The sequence below is a fragment of the Trachypithecus francoisi genome, unplaced genomic scaffold, assembly GCF_009764315.1.
Source record: "Trachypithecus francoisi isolate TF-2019V2 unplaced genomic scaffold, Tfra_2.0 Lachesis_group10, whole genome shotgun sequence".
NCBI lineage: Eukaryota > Metazoa > Chordata > Mammalia > Primates > Cercopithecidae > Trachypithecus > Trachypithecus francoisi.
Window position 1 is genome coordinate 113388469 of NW_022681455.1, and position 19081 is coordinate 113407549.

General features: G+C 48.6%; 1 protein-coding gene across 4 annotated transcripts; it reads right to left on the reverse strand.

Moving 5' to 3' along the window:
• Positions 1 to 1136: 1136 nt before the first annotated feature.
• Positions 1137 to 16553, reverse strand: MARVELD3 (MARVEL domain containing 3). Of its 4 annotated transcripts, none has more exons than XM_033218899.1 (3): positions 15996 to 16553; positions 13263 to 13390; positions 1137 to 2059 (listed from the first exon to the last, which is right to left on the reverse strand). In XM_033218899.1, the coding sequence occupies exons 1-3, from the start codon at positions 16490 to 16492 to the stop codon at positions 1422 to 1424; spliced, it is 1263 nt and encodes a 420-aa protein (XP_033074790.1). In that variant the 5' UTR covers positions 16493 to 16553; the 3' UTR covers positions 1137 to 1421. The 4 variants fall into 4 exon arrangements, with proteins under 4 accessions (XP_033074790.1, XP_033074789.1, XP_033074792.1 ...); XM_033218898.1 differs by having other exon boundaries at positions 13263 to 13396; XM_033218901.1 differs by lacking the exon at positions 1137 to 2059 and adding an exon at positions 8168 to 9010.
• Positions 16554 to 19081: the final 2528 nt, after the last annotated feature.

The window sequence follows — 19081 nt, forward strand, 5'->3', positions numbered from 1 at the left end:
CTCTTCCTCAGCCTCCCGTGTAACTGGGATTACAGGTGCCTGCCACCAGGCCGGCTAATTTTTTTTTTATTATTTTGTAGCGACAGGGTTTCACCATTTTGGCCAGGTTGGTGTTGAACTCTTGACCTCGTGATCCACCTGCCTTGGCCTCCCAAAGTGCTGAGATTACAGGCGTGAGCCACCGTGCCCGGCCAAGGCACCACAACTTTTAACTGAGCAATGCAGATTTCCAGTTGATTATTTTCCAAGCTTTATTTTTATAAAAGTACAATCTAGATCTTTTCCACTTAGGTAGGAGGCTTAGCTTCAATCCTTTGTCCTGAACAGTTTCCATAAGAATTCACCAGTAAAGAAGAGCAAGAGGACAATTAGAAAAAAGAACACAATGAGAATGTATATTTCCAGTTGCATGTGATTTGAACTAATATATTTGGGACTAGCTGTAAAGTATAACAATAGGTATAAAAGATGCAAGATTAAAATTACTAAAAGAACTTTATTTGTAAGATTCAGTGTTAGTGATCTATTTCATTATGAGAACAGTCCAGGGTAATGAGATTACTAGCTACCTTTGAAGGCCTACTCTATGGAGCACTGTCAGGAAATGCAGAAATGAAAAAGCCTCTAGTATCCCTTCATGGTCTAATAAAATCAAGTGTCCTATCTTTTTTGTTGTAGTCGTCGTCGTTTTTGAGACAGAGCCTCGCTCTGTTGCCCAGGCTGGAGTGCAGTGACGTGGAGTGGAGTTTGCTCACTGTAACCTCTGCCTCCCAGGTTCAAGTGATTCTTGTGGCTTGGCCTCCTGAGTAGCTGGGATTACAGGTGTTCGCCATCAAGCCCAGCTGATTTTTTTTTTTTTTTTTTGAGATGGAGTCTCGCTCTTGTTGCCCAGTCTGGATTGCCATGGTCTTGGCTCACTGCAACCTCTGCCTCCCGGGTTTAAGAGATTCTCCTGCCTCTGCCTCCAGAGTAGCTGGGATTACAGGTATCCACCACCATGCCCAGCTAATTTTTGTATTTTTAGTAGAGATGGGGTTTCACCATGTTTGCCAGGCTGATTTCAAACTCCTAACCTCAGGTGATCCGCCTGCCTTGGCCTCCTAAAGTGCTAGGATTACAGGCGTGAGCCACCACGCCCAGCATTTTTTTTGTATTTTTAGTAGAGACAGGGTTTCGCTATGTGGGCCAGGCTGGACTCAATCTGCTGACCTCAAGTGATCTGCCCACTGCAGCCTCCCAAAGTGCTGGGATTACAGGCGTGAGCCACCATGCCCAGCCTCAATTCTTTAACTTTGCTGCAGTCCAAAGAGAGCATTTGTAAAGTCAAGTGTGTGAAAACCATAGTTGTCTAATGTGGGGTTCTAAAAGACCTGTCTTTTTAAGAGAAACAATGTGGGTTCACACTTAGGTCCCGGAAGATCTCAAAGTGTTCCAGACCACAGGTATTCCGGTGCCTCACTGTAACTTCTGGGCTGTTCTCGGCTGCCTTTGTAGCGCTTCTGTTCTCGGTAGCTACGCAGGGCCAGCACCACGCTGGCGCCGTACATGATCACTAGAAGACAAGCAAAGGTGGCTGCTGCTCCGTCGGTGCCTGCCAGCTGGCAGTTCATCCAGGTGAGACCCCTGCGGGCATAGAGCCTCTCTCTTGTTTTGCAAGTGTCGGTGCTATTGATCTGCAGAGCCACGTGGAGGTAAACACCAATGCCTGTGCAGTAGCCCACTGCCGCTAGGAGGCTGAAGGCGGCCTCCGTGAGGAGCCACTTCCCTGACAACATTGTTAGACTCTTGGCTCCTTGGAGTAAGACGCCCATGGTGAGGACCCCCAAACCCAGAGAAACAGCCACGCCACCATATATCAGGGGCGACCGGAGGATCGTGTACTGCTGGTCCAGCTGCCGAACCTGCTCTAGCTCAGTGCCCTCGAACGGTGAGTAGTAGTTGTTCCCAAAGCCACCGCCACTGGAAAAGCTGGCACTGAATCCGGCAAGGACAAAGTAGGAGGCCACGATGCATATGAGAACCATCCCATTCAAGACCACCTCCACTATCTGCACCACACCTAGGAGAAGAGAGATTCGGGCTTTAACACTGACATTACGCATCCTGGCCAAGCCAGAGACGTACCACAGGCCACCTGATTTTAAGGGCATGGTCGATTCAATGTCAACTTTTTTTTTTTTTTTGAGACAGGGTGTTACCCTGTCACCCAGGCTGGAGTGCAATGGTGTGATCTCGGCTCACTGCAACCTCCACCTCCTGGCTTCAAGCGATTCTCCTGCCTGAGCCCCCCAAGTAGCTGAAACTACAGGCACACGCCACCATGCCTGGCTAATTTTTGTATTTTTAGTAGAGACAGGGTTTCACCATGTTGGCCAGGCTGGTCTCGAACTCCTGACCTCAAGTGATCCGCCTGCCTTGGCTTTCCAAAGTCCTGGGATTAGAGGCGTAAGCCATCTCACCCAGCCTCAACGTCAGTACATTTAATTTGTTTTGCGTTTTTGTTTTTTTTGTTTTGTTTTGTTTTGTTTTTTGAGATGGAGTCTCGCTCTGTCGCCCAGGCTGGAGTGCAGTGGCCGGATCTCAGCTCACTGCAAGCTCCGCCTCCCGGGTTTACGCCATTCTCCTGCCTCAGCCTCCCGAGTAGCTGGGACTACAGGCGCCCGCCACCTCGCCCGGCTAGTTTTTTGTATTTTTTAGTAGAGACGGGGTTTCACCGTGTTAGCCAGGATGGTCTCGATCTCCTGACCTCATGATCTGCCCGTCTCGGCCTCCCAAAGTGCTGGGATTACAGGCTTGAGCCACCGCGCCCGGCCTTTTGTTTTGTTTTTAATCTATGTTTGAAAAATCGAAGGACCACTCTGAAAAAATTGGGGGCAGTTTCTTAAAAAATGAAGTTTCTTTAAAAACTTACCATGTGACCCTGCGTTTATATTAAAGAAACAAAAACTATGTCCACACAGAAACGTGGACATCAATATTCATTGTAGCTTTATTTATAATAGCCAAATACTGGACACAACCCCAATGCCCTTCAGTGGGTGACTGGTTACACAAACGGGTACACCCATACCATGGGCTACCCTACTCAGCAATAAAAAGGAATGAACTCCTAGGCTGGGCGCCGTGACTCACGCCTGTAATCCCAGCACTTTGGGAGGTCGAGGTGGGCAGATCACTTGAGGTCAGGATTTGGAGACCAGCCATGCCACCATGGTGAAACCCCATCTCTACTAAAAATACAAAAATTAGCCAGGTGTGGCAGCATGTGCCTGTAGTTCCAGCTACTCCGGAGGCTGAGGCAGGAGAATTGCTTGAAACCAGGAGGCAGAGGTTTCAGTGAGCCAAGAGCATGCTACTGCACTCCAGTCTGGGTGACAAAGTGAGACTCCATCTCAAAAAAAAAAAAAGGAATGAATTCCTGATACATGCAACAACTTGAATGGATCTCAAGGGAATTGTGATGCGTGAAAGAGAATCGATATTAGCTGGGCGCAATGGCTCATGCCTGTAATCCCAGCACTTTGGGAGGCCAAGGCGGGTAGATTGCCTGAGGTCAGGAGTTCCATAACCAGCCTGGCCAACATGGTGAAACCCCATCTCTACTAAAAATACAAAAATTAGCTGGGTGTGGTGGCAGGTGCCTGTAATCCCACCCACTCGGGAGGCTGAGGCAGGAGAATCACCTGAACCCGGGAGGTGGAGGTTGTGGTGAGCCAAGATCGTGCCATTGCACTCCAGCCTGGGACGACAAGAGCGACACTCTGCTCAGAAAGTTACATACCGTGTGATTTTGTGTATGTAACAGTCTCAAAAGGACAAAATTATAGAGAAATCCAGATTGGTGATCAACAGGGGATAGGAATGAGTAGGGATGGGGGAGGGAGGAAGAAGATGGGTGTGACTATGAAGAGTTAGCACAGGGATGTCCAGGGTGAGGGAACAGTTCTGGATGTCATTGTGATGCCGCTCACAGAAATCTGTACATGAGATAAAACTGCTTAGAACTAGGAACACATACAAATGTGTGCAGGTAAAAGGGGGAAATCTAAATGAGCTCTGTAGATTACTACTTTCCTGGTCTTGATATTGTACTAGTTATGCAACATATTATCATTAGAGAAAACTGGGTTAAGGGTACACAGGAGTACTTTGCACTGTTTTTGTGACTTCTTGCAAATCTATATTTCAAAATTAAAAGTTTCTAAAAAATTGAAATGACATAAGGTATAAACTGAGAAATTTCACTCATATCCAGTCTCTATTGCCAACCACTTTCATTGGTTTCTAATATAATTGTCCAGTGTTCCTTTATGCAAATAAAAAGCATGTTTAAATCTGCATTTCATTCCCTTCCCTGCATTTTTGCACAAAAGTAAGTGTACCACGTACACTGTTCTGCATCTTGATTTTTTCATTTACTATATCCTCCAGATGTTTTCAGATCAGTTCCTACAAGAGGAGCCACATTTTGTTAAGTGGCCTTCGACTTTGTTGTATGGATGGATTCATCTATTCAACGAGGACCTTACTGATGGATACTTGGACTGAAAGGAACCCACAAATGGCACGAGGCAGAGGAAGCCAACGGGCCAACAGACTGAAGATCATCTTGTCTGAGGTGAGCTTTTATTTGTTACTGACAGAGACCCCAAACCCTTCTTAGGTGTCCTTCTGGGAGAGGGTCTCCTGCCATTCCCTTGGCGTTCAGGGATGAGCATGAAGAGAAAAACAAATGAACCGAGAGCAGGACCACCAGGTTCAAGTCCCCACTTTTTACTGCCTTGTCATGTTGGCCAAGCCATTCAGTCCTTCTAAGCCTCAGACAATCTGACAAATGAAGCTAAGCCTGCCAATCTTCACCCACAGGGATGTGGGGAGGCTCAAATGAAAGCAGCTGTGTGAGGGGAGGCTCAAATGAAAGCAGCTGTGTGAGAGGAGGCTCAAATGAAAGCAGCTGTGTGAGGGGAGGCTCAAATGAAAGCAGCTGTGTGATACATCGGTGTTGTGTGGGAAGTTAACAACAAAAAAAGCAAGTATGTGAAAATACTCTAAAAATAAACTATTATACAAATGGATGGTGACGCTACTCAGCAATGTTTCCAAAATGGAAGGGGATTGGTGAGAAACATAAGAAAGAATGGGATAAATGTCAGAAGAGTGTGGCTCCCCAGAAATCAGGACAACCCTCTAACACACTAAGGGGTACCATGATGTTTATAATCACGGCAGTGAAAGACTCTAAGGTACTTAGGCAACAGCTACTCAGCTTGCTAATCCTATCTCCTGCTGGGCCCACACGAATTCCTAGCGGTCCACAGGGACATAGCAGTTGAGGGCTCTGATAGTTGAGAAGCTACATTCCTCTAATTTAAAACTGAAAATAACATCAGACTAAAACTGTCCACTCATCACTTAGGCACGGTAAGCTACTGGTTTACATACACTCTCCCTACAGCAGAGCCAGTGACTTGACCGAGACATCATTCTAATTCATGAGGGTTAGTGGACCCAACACCTTTCTCTCCCTTGGTTTTCCTTCTGCATGGACGTTAACATTTCACCCCCTGAAGGGAAACAGAAATACTCTACTAAAAATGCAGAAGAGTGGGACGTTTTCCTCTGGGACGGACTCGCAACCCAGGCAGCGTCTATCTCTTAGGCTACAATGGAATAAATCTAGATCTTGCCAACCACCCATTGACTGCACCCATTGACAGGAATCATGGTCTTCTGGCATTATTTGTGTTGGGACTGTTGAAGGAATATGGCCAGGGAATATTATCCCAGGTTCCAGTCAGGGTTGGCCTGGCTTAGCTATCAATATCAAGCGGGCTCAAGTATTTCCAAGCATGCTGTTAGTGCAGAAAGACACACGGGGCAGGGGAAGGGGAAAAGGGTGGTGAGCAGAGCTAGCAGTAGTTTATGGTGGGATGGGACAAGTCTCCGGAAAGACAGCAGAGGGTGTGGGAGAGCGAAGCAGAGATCCTGAAACGACATGAGATCGTTGTTGTAAATAATGTCTTTCTGGGTCTGGCATGGTGGCTCACGCCTATGATCCCGGCACTTTGGGAGGCTGAGTTGGGTGGATCACTTGAACTCAGGAGTTCGAGATGAGCCTGGGCAACATGGTAAAACCCCATCTCTTCTAAAAATAAACAAATTAGCCAGGCACAGTGTCATGGGCCTGTAGTTCCAGCGACTCGGGAAGCTAAGGTGGGAGGATAGCTTAAGCCCAGGAGGCAGAGGTTGCAGTGAGCCGAGATCCCGCCACTGCACTCCAGCCTGGGTGACAGAGCCAGATCCTGTCTCAAAAATAGGAAAAAAAAAAAAAAAAAAGGTCTTTCTGGGTGAGGCTGTTTTTGTGGCTGATTATTTAATAATCTGCTTAACTATATACCTATACCTGCCTTTGAACTTTTTTTTTTTTTTTTTGAGACGGAGTCTCGCTCTGTCGCCCAGGCTGGAGTGCAGTGGCCGGATCCTGGCTCACTGCAAGCTCCGCCTCCCGGGTTTACGCCATTCTCCTGCCTCAGCCTCCCGAGTAGCTGGGACTACAGGCGCCCGCCACCTCGCCCGGCTAGTTTTTTGTATTTTTTAGTAGAGACGGGGTTTCACCATGTTAGCCAGGATGGTCTCGATCTCCTGACCTCGTGATCTGCCCGTCTCGGCCTCCCAAAGTGCTGGGATTACAGGCTTGAGCCACCGCGCCCGGCCACCTGCCTTTGAACTTTAAATGTGGTCCTGAAAAAAACTGAGGAGAGCAAATCAACGTTTTTACTTTTTATTTTTCTAAAATTAATACATGTGCAGTGAAGCCATGCATAAATAAAAAGTCCCCTTCTCTTCAAAAGCAAAACTGTTAATACTTTCTGATGTTATTCTTGAAGAAATTTTCCAATCATATACAAGCATATATATATATATATATATATATATATATTCCTTTTCTAAACCCAAACGGAACTCACCTTTTAAATGTGACAAATGGTCTGTGTTGAAAAGAATATGATAAATGTATTGTAAAGAGGACATCAACTCCAAATTAAAATTCTTTGGATTTTTTATTGGATTCACATAAAGCAAAGAACTTATTCACTGGACTGAGAATAGATTGTAATGTTCCATAAGTCATAATTTAATGTGCAATAAGAACCCATGAAGTTGGCCAAAAGTAACACTCTTCTGTTGGGGAAGGTTTTACATTCTTTTATTCTGGATGGATCCTGAATTCTAGATGTTGGGTTTAATGCTTCACACAATGGCACATTTACAAGAGGTACAAAACACTTATTGAGCTCTCAGGGCCACTGTGAGGGGCTTGCAGAATAGCCTCTTTGCAACCCAGAGAATTAATCTGATTCCTCTTTCCTCAGCCCACGCCTACCTCCAACTTAAATTTTACATGAGTAGTTTCCCAAGAGTCCCCACCTCCTCCATTTGCAGAATTAAGGAAGTGGAAGGACTGGAGAGTTCAGTGTGGAAAAACGTGTGGGCTAATCTGCTTGAGACAGCTGTGTTTAGAAAAATTCAGGCTGAAGTGTGGTCTCATGTCTATGCGGCTCTCCATGAACTTTTTTCTTTCCTGGTATTTTGGCAATAAGGTCTCGGTCTGTTGCTCAGGCTGGAGTGTAGTGGCACAATCTTAGTGCACTGCAAACTTGAACTCCTGAGTTCAAGCAATCCTCCTACCTCAGGCTCCGAAAGCTTTGGGATTACAGGTTTGAGCCACTGTGCCTGGGAACTTTGAAGATAAGGTTCATCAAATTCTCTTGGTGACCCTCCTTTTACTGAATGAAGAAGTGCACTCTGTTGTAGCACATGCCTTTTCCGTGTGGCTCTTGGGCTCCAGGTTTTTGCTTTTTTTTTTTTTTTTGAGACGGAGTCTCACTCTGTCGCCCAGGCTGGAGTGCAGTGGCACGATCTCAGCTTACTGCAACCTCCACCTCCCGGATTCAAGCAATTCTCCTGCCTCAGCCTCCCAAGTAGCTGGGATTACAGGCGCCCGCCACCACGCCTCGTTAATTTGTTTTCTATTTTAGTAGAGACGGTGTCTCACCATGTTGGTCAAGCTGGTCTTGAACTCCTGACCTCAAGTGATCCACCCACCTCAGCCTCCCAAAGTGCTGGGATTGCAGATGTGAGCCACTGAGGCTGGCCAATTTTTTGCTTTTTGAAAAATGATTTTGGTTGTTCCCTCACTCACAGAGGACTCCAGAAGCCAGGGTCTGTTGCATCCATGGACACCGCTCCACGCGACTGGAAGCTCCGCCCACCACACCAACGCTGGCTCGCTGCTTTTCCAGCATTGGAAAGTTCCACAACGAGGGATTCTTGGGAAAGACAGTGGCTCAGACTAACTTCCACCACCACTTGCATCTGGCAGAGTGTTTTAGAAACCCTTAAAACTCAAACATTTCTGCTGGCTTCTCTTTTAGCTTCCTGACTTTTCGGTAACCCTTTATGGCCAGGACAGCCCCCAGGGCAAAGACCACAATGCCCAGGGCAGCAAAGATTCCAGCTCCTATATCTGCCCCGTGGAAACTGCAGCCGAAACCACTGTAGCCTTTGCTTTGGTACAGCGCCTGCCTCTCTTGACACACAGGAGAGTTGTAGGCAGCAGAGAGGTAGTGGAAGTAGAAGTACAAGGCCGGGATGTACCCCCCTGAGATAAGCACGTCCAACAAGCCTTCAGTCACCAGCAACAGCGGACAATGCCACGGGACTTGCAGGACACCCATAGCAATGAAGAGGCAGCAGAGGGCCATGAGGGCTCCACTGCAGGCCATGGCCGCAGTGACCGTGGGCAGCTTTAGCTGGTAGAACTGGACATCCAGCTGCTGGGCTTTCTCCCCGTCAGCACCATCAAAGCCACTGTAAGCTCCTCCGAACTGGTAGTAGTAAATGCCCCCTAAGCTGGTGATGCCCGTGTAGCCCCCTGTGGAACTGTAAGACACAGAGCTGCAGGCCAGGATCAGCAAGTTCAGGAGAACCTCCAGCATTTGGCAGCAGGCTGCAAAAACAGGGTGTTACCATTTTTGAGTGATGCTGTTTGGCACCAGGAGACTCTTCCACCTGAGGCCCACCTTCCGCACAGGGCTCAGACCCCTGTAGGCTTCTGCCCCTGTGGAAGGCCCAAGGCCAAAGCAGCACGATTAAAACTAGAGGGTAGCAGGGAACTGTGGTCTCCAGAAATGGTGCCAGAAATACTATGGACTCAGAGGGGTGACTCTCAAAAGAGCAAAACAGTCTGCCCTGAGAGAGGGACAGGAGGATGGTGGGAGAGATCAGGCCGGTGAGCAGAAACAAAGCCATTCTGGATGGAAGGGCAAGAACATGCCACCTTCCACCACCAGAAAGATGAAACAAGGCCGGGCGTGGTGGCTCACGCCTATAATCCCAGCACATTGGGAAGCCAAGGTGGGAGGATTGCTTGAGCCCAGGAGTTTGAGACCAACCTGGGCAACACAGTGATACCCCATCTCTAATTAAAAAAAAAAAAAAAGACTGGGTGTGGTGGCTCACGCCTATAATCCCAGCACTTTGGGAGGCCAAGGCAGGTGGATCATTTGAGGTCAGGAGTTTGAGACCAGCCTGGCCAACATGGTGACACCCCATCTTTACTAAAAATACAAACATTAGCCAGTAGGCTGAGGTAGGATAATCGCGTGAACCTGGGAGGTGGAGGTTATAGTGAGCTGAGATCGTGCCACTGCACTCTAGCCTGGGCGACACTCTGTCTCAAAAAACAAAAACAACAACACAAAAAACTAAACAAGTTATCTCTTTTTTTTTGAGACAAGGTCTCACTGTGTCGCGTAGGCTGGAGTGCGGTGGCACGATCATGGCTCACTACAACCTTGACCTCCTAGACTCGAGCAATTGTCCTGCCTCAGCCTCCCACACAGCTAGGACTACAAGTGCATGCTGCTGGGCCTAATTTTTGTATTTTTTCGTGGCATAGGTCTTGGTGTGTTGCCTAGGCTGGTCTTGAATTCCTGGCTTCAGGCGATCCTCCTGCCTTGGCCTCCCAAAGTACTGGGATTACAGGTGTGAGCCACGGCGCTGGTCATTATCTCCTCTTTATATATGTTTGTGGTGAATACAATTTGTAAGGGGAAAGTTCTCCAAGTCTGAAGAAAATCACAGAGCTTAAAAAATGTAATAATTCAGAAAAAAACCATGGAAGTTATACATCAAAATGTTAACTGTGGTTCATGTATTAGAAATAAGAAAAATTGGCCAGGCCCGATGGCTCACACCTGTAATCCCAACATTTTGGGAGGCAGAGGCAGGCAGATCACCTGAGGTCAGGAGTTCGAGGCCAGCCTGGTCAACATGGTGAAACCGTGTCTCTACTAAAAATACAAAAATTAGCCAGGTATGGTGGTGCATGCCTGTAATCTCAGCTACTCAGGAGGCTGAGGCGGAAGAATCTCTTGAACCCAGGAGGCGGAGGTTGCAGTGAGCTGAGATTGCACCACTGTATTCCAGCCTGGGTGACAGAGTGAGACTCTGTCTCAAAAAAAAGAAACAGAAAAAATTAAGTTAATTAAACCCTTAGTGCTTACTGAATTAAAAAAAAAAAAAATTTGTTTTACTGTTCTTAGACTTTAACTCATAAGTATGTCTTAAAGTTTAATGCTGTTTTATTTAGTTCCCTAAAGAGTGTATCTGGGCTGTGATATTTTCCCAGAGCTGCATTTTTCCCGGGCCCTTGGCTTCTTTATCTTGGAAAAGGAAAACTGGCTGCTTTCCTTAAAATCAGCCTTAGTGAAATATAACTTATATGCAACAAAACGATCCACATTAAGCATACAGCTTGATGAGTTTTGACAAATGTATGTACCACGTAACCACGTAAACATAATCAAGACACAGAACATTCTCATTAGCCCAGAAATTTCCCTAGTGATGCTTTGTAGTCAATCCCTCACTTTCCTTGTCAGCAAACCACTGATCTGCCCTCTCTTGTTAGAATCTAGTTCTGCCTTTTCTACAATATCATATAAATGGAATCATACAGTTATGTGCTTTTGTGTGTGTGGCTTCTTTTGCTCAACAACATATAAGCTGGGTGCTTCTGAGCTGGAAATTGTACATGCTGCCAACACTGGCCTGTCAACATCCCCCTGATGTTTGATAACCAGATTTTATGCCTGGTTCCAGTTGGTCTATTCATGAAACCAAGCTATACATTGTCTCATTGAAATGATGATGCTCTCTCAAGTGTGATCTTTACACTGTATAATTTTCCCCCAGAATGCAAACAACATTGTTTTCTTTCTCTTTTTTTTTTCTTTTACACTCTGTCATCATTTTATTTATGAAAGTTATACAGCCAGGCGTGGTGGCTCATGCCTGTAATCCTAACAGTTTGGGAGGCCGAGGTGGGCGGATCACGAGATCAGGAGTTCAAGACCGGCCTGGCCAACATGGTGAAACCCCGTCTCTACTAAAAATACAACATTTAGCTGGGCATGGTGGCACGCGCTACCTCCCAGCCGCTTGGGAGACTGAGGCAGGAGAATTGCTTGAACCAGGACCTGGAAGGCAGAGGTTGCAGTGAGCCGAGATCATGCCACTGCATTCCAGCCTGGGCTACAGAGCTATACTCTGTCTCAGAAAAAAAAAAAAAAAAAGATAGTTATATTTACTTATAACAAAAAAAGAAAATGTGGACTTAAGAAAACATGCATGTAACAATTGCCTATAATAACAACCAATTAAAAAATCACTGTGAATATATTTTTTCCTGAACTTTATGCATACATTCATAATTTTTGTTGTTTGCTCTCAATAAAAAAAACAGTTCTCTGGATATCTTACTGTACTTCTCTGAAGCTCAGGAGCTGTTGACAGAATTACAGGCCATGAGGTTGTACCAATATCTGCAACTAGAGTAATGATCCTTGTACGTGCATCGCCTAGAGCCCTTTCCTCAAAGTTCCTATAATCCTATAATCATATGCATCTTTGGAATCACCCCGAGATTACCTTGTCAGGTATGAGCTCCACGAGTTCTCTCCCTTGGGCTGGAACGTTTTCTCCCTTAGTCACAGTAAACCTAGAAACATTTCTCACCAAATCATGTGAACTGTAAGCTCTCACCCAGACAAACCAGATTTTCTTCATTGCTGACAAGGCCAAGACCACTAGAATGGGGAACCTGGGGACGCCACATTTGGGGTGGATACATGATAGGATGGAAGTGTTTTTCAGACTGTGGGTCCTAAATAAGTATAGTTTTTAAAAAATGATTTTGTTTTTAATGAATGGGATAGAAAATATCAGAGTACTTGGTAGATAATAGGGTCAGTATGGTTTCACAACATTTTTGTTTCTGTGTGTGAACTCAGTCTTAATGTAAAAAAATATATATTTAACAACCTTGTGAATATATTGTATGTGTGTATATATATACACACATATTTTTTTTAATTTTTAAATTAATTTTTTTGAGATGGAGTCTGACTCTGTCACCCAGGCTGGAGTACAGTGACATGATCTCTGCTCACTGCAACCTCCTCCTCCCAGGTTCAAGCAATTCTCCTCCTCACCACATTAGCCAGGCTGGTCTCAAAGCCCTGACCTCAAGTAATCCACCCACCTTGACCTCCCACAGTGTTGGGATTACAGGTGTGAGCCACTACGCCGGCCTTTTTTCCTTTTTTTTAATCTTAAACTGGAGATGGGGTATTGTTATGTTGCCCAGGTTGGTCTCAAACTTGTGGGCTCAAGAGATCCTCCTTCCTGGGCCTTCCAAAGTGCTGGGATTACAGGCATAAGCCACCGTGCATGGCCTCAGTCAATAAAGTTAAAAAGCCACTGATCAAGTGTTGGGCATCAGATCTTCAAGGAGAACAGGTGCTGCAACTTGGCTGCCCACGCCAGGTGATTTTCCCTCTCTGTTAATTTAGCCGCCTCGCCAGAAAATATCTCCTCTGACAGCTGGCAGCTCATAGCCAGTTCCACCTACGGGCCTCTGCACTTCCACCTGGAGTCTGAAAGCTGCAAACATGGCTGCTTGCCTCTGCAAACCCAGGGCACGTTTAAGGAGAAGCACAGGAAATCGAACAGCTCTTTTGAGGCATTCTACTTTTTTTTTTTTTTTTTTAAGAAAACAAGAACCTCACAGGTACAGAAGTGAAAATGCTAGGAACCCACAAGGGAATGTGCTTAAATTTTTGCTTCACCAGCTCAGACCATCCCTTCCAGAACCACCAGTGAGAGTAAATGATCAAACAGCCTGCAAAACAGCTCACCTCTCCCAGTGCACAAGTATTTGCATTTATGGCATTCCAGGAGCCCTTCTGCCTCTGACTGGTAATATTCCACCTCCTCTCGTCCAGGCCTGGGGGTCGAGGGCAGATAGCTCACCGAAGGGGGTTCACTATAACCAAAAAGCATACGCGGCCATTAGGAATCTCTCATTCAATAGTGCTCAGGATTAGAACTCTTGACTCCTTGTGCTGGGCCCAAACATTAAAGACTACGCAGAAATAGAAATAGAATTTGTCCCAGTATTTTAAACTCCAGAGAATTCTCTGGTTTAGTGGCCCCACAGGACATCCGAATACTTGGCCCAACTCCGCTAACTAACCACGTGACAGATGCTGTGATGGGTACCCTTAGCACCACCTTTGATGGATTGTCTGCCACTGGGAGCTGTCTAACCAGGTAGCTGCGAGCTGCCTTCCTGTGCGTGTGAGTTCTCAGTTCAGCATGCACCAGGACTCTTCAAAACCAGTTTGCGTTCACATGACTCCGATGCCCATCACATTATTTCTTCCCCTGCCAACCCTAGCATTTTTTGTCCCTTTTCTCCTCGCTTTATGCAGCACATCCTAGGCTTTGTCTGAGATTCAACAGGGGGCTGCATTCTACTTGCTGGGCTCCCACAGTCTTTCTAGAACATCATGTCTCTCTTAGGTTTGAAATTTTAAAAACTTTTAGCATGCACAGGAGGCCCCTGTTCACCTCTCTACACTCACAACCTTGGGCTCACAGACCCAGCCATAGTGAACTCTCCTCTTCCCCTCAAAAGATGACCGCTTTCCCATGCCTCTGGGTTACTGCAGAAACTATTCTGCTTGCGACACCTTTCCTCTTTCTCCCCAGTCTTGGTTTTTTTTTTTTTTTTTTTTTTTGAGATGGAGTCTCACTTTGTTACTCAGGCTGGAGTGCAGTGTAGCAATCTCAGCTCACTGCAACCTCCACCTCCCGAGTTCAAGCAGTCCTCCCACCTCCGCCTCCCGAGTAGCTGGGATTACAGGCATGTTCCACCGCGCTCGGCTAATTTTTTTGTATGTTTAGTAGAGATGGGGTTTCGCAATGTTGGCCAGGCTGGTCTTGAACGCCTTACCTTCAATGATCGACCCGCCTCGGTCTCCCAAAGTGCTGGAATTACAGCCGTGAGCCACCACGTCCGCCTCGCACACTGGTTTTTAAAGAAACCTAAAAATGCAGCTCTGAATTCTCCCAGGTCCTGCAGTTGCAGTGCAATGGGCTTTAGTCAGGGAAACAACAGCCGTTTCCCTGGGCGCAGCTTTGACTGTATCTGGGCGCACCCTTTGTCATGCTAGTTGGTTTTAGATAATGTAACATAAACTTAGGATAGGAGCTCTCTCGCTGTGTGGACATAGCAGGGAGAGAGACTGGGCTCAGCCTCCAAGTCCCTGGGAGAGGGGAGCCTGACTCCTTCCCAGAGAAGAGGCCAGGTGTCAAAAACCAGAACACCAGAAGCAGTCGTCACCCTGGACCTGTCTCCTGTAGGAGCCTGGCAGTGGCATATCCCGTCTGCTCACAGTTCACCGTGGGGGGCACATTATCTGCGTATTCAATGGATGGAAAAAAACACCAGGTCCCTAGGAGGGAGTGTGGGGCCCAGGTCCCCTCTTGTCTTCCCTTCCACCCCCACCTTCCCCTAGCTCAGAGTCTTCCAGTACACCCTGAACCTTTCTCCTTACAAGGGGCTTATGGGAATTCTGTGCGAGGCAGAATTCTGTGCAAAATTTTTTTTTATTAGGAGGGTGGGGTCTCAAGCAGCTGTGGGATTCGAATGACGCTGCCTAGAGAGACCTCACTGGCAAAAGAGAAAACAAACCTGTACCCTTCAGTGGGGGAATTTTACGTAGACTTAGTTCTTTGGTTAAAAATGTAGCGTCTCCCACCTGTCTTTTTTTTTTTTTTTTTTGAGACAGAGTCTCACTTTGTCGCCCATGCTGTAGTGCAGTGGTAGGATCTTGGCTCACTGCAACCTCCGCCTCCCGGGTTCACGCGATTCTCCCGCCTCAGCCTCCCAAGTAGCTGGGACTACAGGCAACCGCCACTTGGCCCGGCTAAGTTTTTGTATTTTTAGTAAAGACGGGGTTTCACCATGTTGGCCAGGCTGGTCTCGAACTCCTGGCCTCAGGTGATCCGCCCGCCTCAGCCTCCCAAAGTGTTGGGATTACAGGCGTGAGCCACCGCGCCGGCCCACCTGTTTTTGAAGGCCCATGTTCCTGGGAGGGGTAACATTAAACTATTAACTCTTCATTGGGCTTCCCAAGTGGGCGGCCCGGCCACAGGTAAGGGGCCTTTGGTGTCGGGAAGGGCTGGCTCTGGAACACGGGACAAGGGTCTGAACCCCAAGGCGCAGTCCTGTGACCATGCGGGGCGGGCCGGGGAGGAGCCTGGGGTGAACCCCACCCGCCTGGTCTCCTCCCACCCCTCCCTCTCCGGCCCCGGGCCTCTTTCTCTTCTCCAGGCCCTCCAGTCCGGCCACTGCTCACACTGGGGGGTTTTGCTTTGTTAATTGGGTTCAGGCCACAAGAAAGGGGAACCTTAAAGTTTTCCTTCCCTGCCAGGTCGCCTCTGAGAGCGCAGAAGGGAGAAACGGCATTTGTTCCTTTAAACGGGCTCCTAGAACGAGAACCCGGGGACGCCAGGGCCTCGTGGGCCGGCCTGGGCCGCAGGTGTCCCCGGCGCGGAGGTCGCAGCGCCCCGGCCCCTCTTACCTTTCGGGTCCGCGGTACCCGGGGCCCCCCTTCCTCTCGGTCTGCGGCAGCTCTGGGACTTCCCAGGGCGCGGGCCCAGGAGGCGCGGCTGAGTCCCAGGTCGGTCCCCGGGCTCTGTCCCGCGTCCTGCTTTGGCGCGGCTTTTCCCAAACTCCGTGTTCACCTGCGCGAGGGCCCGCGTCCCTGTGTCTCTCCCGGCGGGGGCCTCGGTCCGGGTCTCTCTTCCTCTCCCTCTCCCGGTCCCGGTCCCGATCCCGGTTCCGGTCCCTCTCCTGGTCTCTCTCCCGGCCCCGGTCCGGGTCCCGGTCCCGGTCCCGGTCCCGGTCCCGGTCCCGGTCCCTTCGCCGGTTCCCGTTGCTGCTTTGCTCCCTGCGCGTGTCCCCGGGTCGGTCCCGCTGTCGATCGTGGGCGCGGTCTCGGTCCGGGTGGGGGCGCCGTCCCGGGTCCCGCTCTCTCGGCCGGGCCCGGGGCTCGCGAGCCCCCGACGGATCTTCCATGGCCCGGTTCTGTGTCCCCGCCCGGGAGCGACCCGAGGGCAACAACCAACAAGTTTCCTGGGCGGGTGGCCAAAGCAGGGGGCGGGGCCGGCACTCACCTGTGCGCGTGCGCGCAAGTCCCGGTGCGCACCTGAGCACGGGCGCCGTCAGGGGGCGCCCTGAGCGCGGCTGGGGCCAGGGCAGGAGGGGTGCCTGTGTGCTGGGTGGGGGTTGGGGTGCTGCTGCTGGAAACCCGGGCGGGGCGACCCACAGCCGCGGCTTTTTGTCCCGAAGTAACCCTTTGGTGACCTCACAAGGGGGGTGGCCTAGGGGAGCCAACTGTGGCCACCTCCCCCGGCTCAACTTACACAGTAACTTGGATTTACCTTCCCAGAACGTACCCATCCTCTCACGCACTCAGCCAGCCATCCATTCATTCACCCACCCACCCACTACCCACTCATCCACTCAGCCACCCATCCACCCACTCAGCCACCCATCCACCATCCATCCATCCATCCATCCATCCATCCATCCATCCATCCACTCACTCACGCACCCATCCAACCATCCACCTATCCATCCACCCATCCAACCACTCACCCATCCATCCACCCATCTATCCACCTATCCACCTATTCATCCACCCATCCATCCACCTATCCATCCACTCACCCACCCATCCACAACACATTCACCCACCCACCCACCCTCCATCCATCCATTCATCCACCCACTCACCCACCCACCCGCCCATCCATCCACCCACCCATCCACTCTCACCCACCCTTCCACCATCCATCCACCCATTCACTCATCCAGCCATCCACCCCCATCCACCGTTCATCCACCCACCCACTCACCCACCCATCTACCAACTCACCCATCCATCCACCCATTCACCCATCCAAGCACCATTCATCCACTCACCCATTCATCCATCCATCCACACACTCATTCACCCATCTACCCATCCATCCATCTGGCCACTAACCTACCCACACATCCACCCACTCACTCACCATCCACCTCTCCCTCCACCCATCCACTGTCCCTCTTTCTCCCTTCTTCTGTTTTCCTTATGCCACCTATGTTGTAAGGGGCTTGCAGCCAGTTCATCTATTACAATAGTCCTGGGCTTACAAATAGCCCTGTTTTTAAAAAATGGGGACTTACACAAAATTGGCAGCTTTTAATTCTGCCAAGTAAGGATATTACAAAGTATATACAATTGCCATCTGGTAATTAATTCTTTCAGCAAATATGTATGAGCACCTGCTTTAGCAGGTACTGGAGATATAGTGTAAACTTTGCTTGCAGGGCGATTCCATTCTAGGGTTTCAGGAAATGGAAAACAGGTAGTAAACAAAGAAATAAGACAGTGTCTAAAGTTTAATGGGCAGGGCAGGTTTCCTTACATAGACCTGGGAATATGTCATTTGAATTGAGTTCTGGATGACAAGAAGGCTGAGAAAATGTCCCAGAAAGAGAGAAGGTTGAGGAACACAGGAGCTGGACAAGGAGGTCCCTGGGAGTAGAGTTGGTGGGCACAAAATGAGGCTGGAGAAGTGGACCAGGCAGATGGTGTAGACGACGACAGTGTGCGTTTCTATTCTAAACAATGGGAGAACATTGAAGATTTTGAGGAGGAGAGTAACCTTTTCTGACTGATATTTTTGAAAGACCACTCTGGCTTCTGTGAGGAGGATGGATGATGGGGGCCCAGAGTAGAGGGAAGAGATCAGTTATGAAGCTGCTGAAGGAGTCCAGGTGAGGGTGACGGTGGCCATGGAGACAGTGACAAGTGGACAGGTCCGGGTTGTAGTTTTGGGGAAGAATTTACAGTATGGATCGGATGTGGGGGAATGAGGGGAAGGGAAGAGTGACCAGGTTGATGGTGGCGTTTTTTTACTGAGACAAGGGAGACTGGATAGAACCAGGTTTCTGGGGACATTAGAGAGTTCCGTTTTGAACATGCTAAATTTGAGATGGCTATCATTCATCCAAGTGTAGATGTCTAATTGCAGTTGAATATATGAGTCTGAAATATGGGGAGAGGGTTGGGCTGGAGATGCTCCATGGGAGTAGAGAAAGAGAAAGTAGAATGGAAAAGAGACCTTGGGCAGAGCCCCCAGGGAATTCTACCTTTTAGCGCTAAGACTCAAGAGGATTAAGAAGTAATGAGTGAGTAGACGGGAAACCAAGAGGGTGGGGGTGACCAGACATCAACCTCCAACCCACAGAAGTGCTGCTGTGAGCCCTGAGCCTCTCTTCCCAGAGTGGAGAGGATGGGGCCAAATTCTAGGACCTTCCACAATCTTTATTGAGCAAAGCCCTGTTTTGAGCCCGGGACAACTATGGATGCAGAGGAAGCCTGGTGAACAAGCAGACACAGGATAGTTTGTGGAACGGCATAGCCATTCCTCTCTTATACCTTCCTTCTTGACCTCTGCAGACCTCTTTCAGAATAAACAAACCCTCAAACCAGCTTGCCTTTTTTTGTTGTTTTTTGTTTTATTTTTTGAGACAGAATGTTACTCTGTCGCCCAGGCTGGAGTGCAGTGGCACCATCTCGGCTCACTGCAACCTCTGCTTCCTGGGTTCAAGCGA

Coding starts and splice junctions, on each gene's coding strand:
- MARVELD3 (XM_033218898.1), bottom strand. CDS start 16,492: ATGGAAGATCCGTCGGGGGCTCGCGAGCCCCGGGCCCGGCCGAGAGAG. Junction 13,397..15,995: donor GGGTACCGCGGACCCGAAAG/GTAAGAGGGGCC, acceptor TATGCTTTTTGG/TTATAGTGAACCCCCTTCGG. Junction 2,060..13,262: donor ATACTTGTGCACTGGGAGAG/GTGAGCTGTTTT, acceptor CTCTTCTCCTAG/GTGTGGTGCAGATAGTGGAG.